The sequence below is a fragment of the Echinops telfairi genome, unplaced genomic scaffold, assembly GCF_000313985.2.
Source record: "Echinops telfairi isolate 266 unplaced genomic scaffold, ASM31398v2 ScPeMD7_17;HRSCAF=63, whole genome shotgun sequence".
NCBI classification, from domain to species: domain Eukaryota; kingdom Metazoa; phylum Chordata; class Mammalia; order Afrosoricida; family Tenrecidae; genus Echinops; species Echinops telfairi.
In genome coordinates, this window is record NW_022103914.1 from 1,111,071 (window position 1) to 1,114,001 (window position 2,931).

Here is a 2,931-nt window from a genome sequence, read left to right on the forward strand (position 1 = left end):
GACTGAATTCTTTCCATCTTCTTTTGATGGCTCCTTCCTTGTTCAATATTTTGCCCACAGAATCTTTTGATAATGCTTCTTGAGGTTTAAATTTTTTCTTGAGTTCTTTCAGTTTAAGAGATGCTGAGCATGTCCTTCCTTTTTGGTTTGCTAACTCTAGGTCTTTGCACATTTCATTACAATATTTACTTTGTCTTCTTGAGCTGCCCTTGACATTTTCTTTTTGTGTGTGTGTGTGTGTCCCAGGTTTATTGACAATATTACAGCATTGCGGATAGGATTCAAACGGCTCCACGTGGTGTTTTGAAATTCATTCCAACTGTGGGCTGAGTGACCTGCAGGTTGGACAGACTGCCAAAATCCAAAAGCTTCAGCATTTCCTTAGTGTCTGGATCCACTTCAATAATCTCCTGGTCCAAGGCTGAGACCTCAGGAACATAATTATCTCTCCTTTCTCTCTCCTCTTCCTGCAGCTTGATGGAGATCCCTCTCACGGGGCCCCTCTGAATCCTCTTCATCAAGTGTGTGACATAGCCCGCTATCTTGTTGTGGAGCTTCTTGCTGGGAATAATGGCGATCCCCTCGCACACGCGCTTGTTGGTGTGGAAGTCGTTACCCAGGCGTGTGTAGTACTTCTCAATGATAACCCGGGCCGCCTTCTTCACGGTTTTGGTGCGAACGCGGCCCATGTTGGCGGGTCCGTGATAAAAGAGCGCCCTTGACATTTTCTGTCCAGGTCTTTGACGTCATCATTGCTTCCATTTGCCTTACCTCCTCTATGATTAAGAGCAACTTTCAGAGTCTCTTCTGACATCACTCTGATTTCTCCTTTCTTTTCTGTCCGTTTAATGACTTTTGGCTTTCTTCATGAGTGATGTTCTCGATGTGCTCCCACAGCTCATCAGGTCTCTGTTGTTAGTGTTCAGTGCAGCCGATCTGTTCTCGAGAGGTCCTTGACATTCAGGTGGCGTAGACTCAAGGTCACATTTGGGTCTCATGAACTTGGTTTCATTTTCTTCACCTTCAACCTGAACTTACAGAGGAGCAATTGATGGTCTGTTCCACAGTCAACCCTTGGCCTGGTTTTAGCTGCTGATATTGAACTTCGCCATCATCTCTTCCCACAGATGTGGTCAATTTGATTTCTATATTTTCCATCTGGAGAAGTCCATGTGTATAGTGACCTTTTGTGTTGTTGGAAAAAAAAGGTATTTGCTATGAACAAGTTGTTGGCCTTGCTAAATTCTAGTATGCAATCTCCAGCTTCATTTATATCACTAAGATCATATTTCCCAATTACTTTTCCTTCTTCTTTGTTTCCAACTTTTGTATTCCAATTGCCAATTATTATCACTGCATCTTGATTGCACATTTGATCAATTTCCAATTGAAGACTTTTGTAGAATTCTTCAACTTCTGTATCACTACCTTGAGTGGTTGGTGTATAAATCTGAAAAGAGTTGTGTTGACTGGGTTTCCTTGTATGGGAATAGATAGGGTCCTATCACAGACAGCCCAGTCCTTCAAGCCAGATCTTGAAAAGCCCTTTGCGAGAGGATGGACGCAGTGACACATGCAGCTGTCGTTCCTGCAGAGTAAGCCGTGTGCTTTTCTGATTCAAGATGGCCAGTAGCAGTCCACTTTAGCTCACTAATGCCTAGCACATCACTGGATCCACACCACTCTGCACCCACCGGCCTGTGATTTTCCTGCATTCTGCATCATTGCATGTGGCTGTGTGAGTCTGAAAAGGGACTTATGGACTAGTATCAGACTGAGTTGGACTTGAGTTGGACTGGCCTGGGATGTTTTATTGATATACAATTACTTCTTGATATAAAGCTCTTTATTAAACATATATGAGTGCCTCTGGATTCATTTCTCTAGTCAATCTGGTCTAACACAACCAGCAATGAGCAATCTCAAAAGAAGATTAAAATTAATTTTCCTCTAAGGTTCCTATCAAATCTTTTGAGTTGCTGTTGTCAATTCGACCCCATATACAGAGTTTCTAAAAGAACAATGCTCGAGGCAAACCTAGACTTTAGAGAATATTTGGGGTTTAAAGATGATCTCAGAGCAAGAGTTTTAGGGATTCATTTATTCTCTGGCTACAGACCTAAGAATATATTTAATCATGAAGTAAAAGATTTTCACACTGAAAATTGTAGAACATTGCTGAAAGGAATTAAAGAATTAAATAAGTGGAAAGAGATGGTGTGTTCATAGATCCGAAGACAATATTGTCAAGATATCAGTATTACCCAAAGGCATCTAAGAATTGAATGCAACCTCTCTCAAACGTGCAGGCTTACAGAACTGGAAAAGCCGATCTTTACATTAAATGGCTTTGGCAAGCAATACAAATAACAAGGCAATCTTGAAAAAGAGGAAATAGAAGGATGATCACTTCCCACTTTCAAAACATATGATAAAGCTCCATTAATCAAGACATCCTGGCATGCTGGAAAGATAGGCAGGTAGACTGATGGAATAGAATTTAAAGTCTAGAAATAAACCCACACCTCTCTGTCAATTGCTTTTTTTTACAAGGGTGCTAAGTCCTTTCAATGGGGAGACAATAATCTCATCAATGAAAGGTGCTGGATACCCACATGCAAAAGAAGTTAGATCCATACCTTACTAGCTGTAAGACCTAGTTTTAAATAATGTATTATAAGACATAACTCTAGAAGCAAAAGAAAAATAGGTGAATCATACATCACATTTTTTTCTAATTTGTCAAAGATCTTTGTCAGGAAAGAAAAGAGACATCCAATAAAATAGGAGAAAATATTTGCAAATCATTTATCTGATAAAAAGCATATGTGTGACAGGGCATGGTGCCCCAACAGGCTAGACTGGAAAACACAAGTTTTTCTTGCTTGGTATATTTTAATTTGTTCTTCGTCAGTGGATTGATGTTGTTGC

The 2,931-nt window shown here is 40.3% G+C and overlaps 1 protein-coding gene across 1 annotated transcript; it reads right to left on the reverse strand.

The window, feature by feature from the left end:
* Window positions 1–235: 235 nt before the first annotated feature.
* LOC101645665 (40S ribosomal protein S17-like) lies at window positions 236–698 on the reverse strand. Its single transcript, XM_045287565.1, has one exon. The coding sequence runs from the start codon at window positions 687–689 to the stop codon at window positions 282–284; it is 408 nt and encodes a 135-aa protein (XP_045143500.1). The 5' UTR covers window positions 690–698; the 3' UTR covers window positions 236–281.
* Window positions 699–2,931: the final 2,233 nt, after the last annotated feature.

Coding starts and splice junctions, on each gene's coding strand:
- LOC101645665 (XM_045287565.1), bottom strand. CDS start 689: ATGGGCCGCGTTCGCACCAAAACCGTGAAGAAGGCGGCCCGGGTTATC.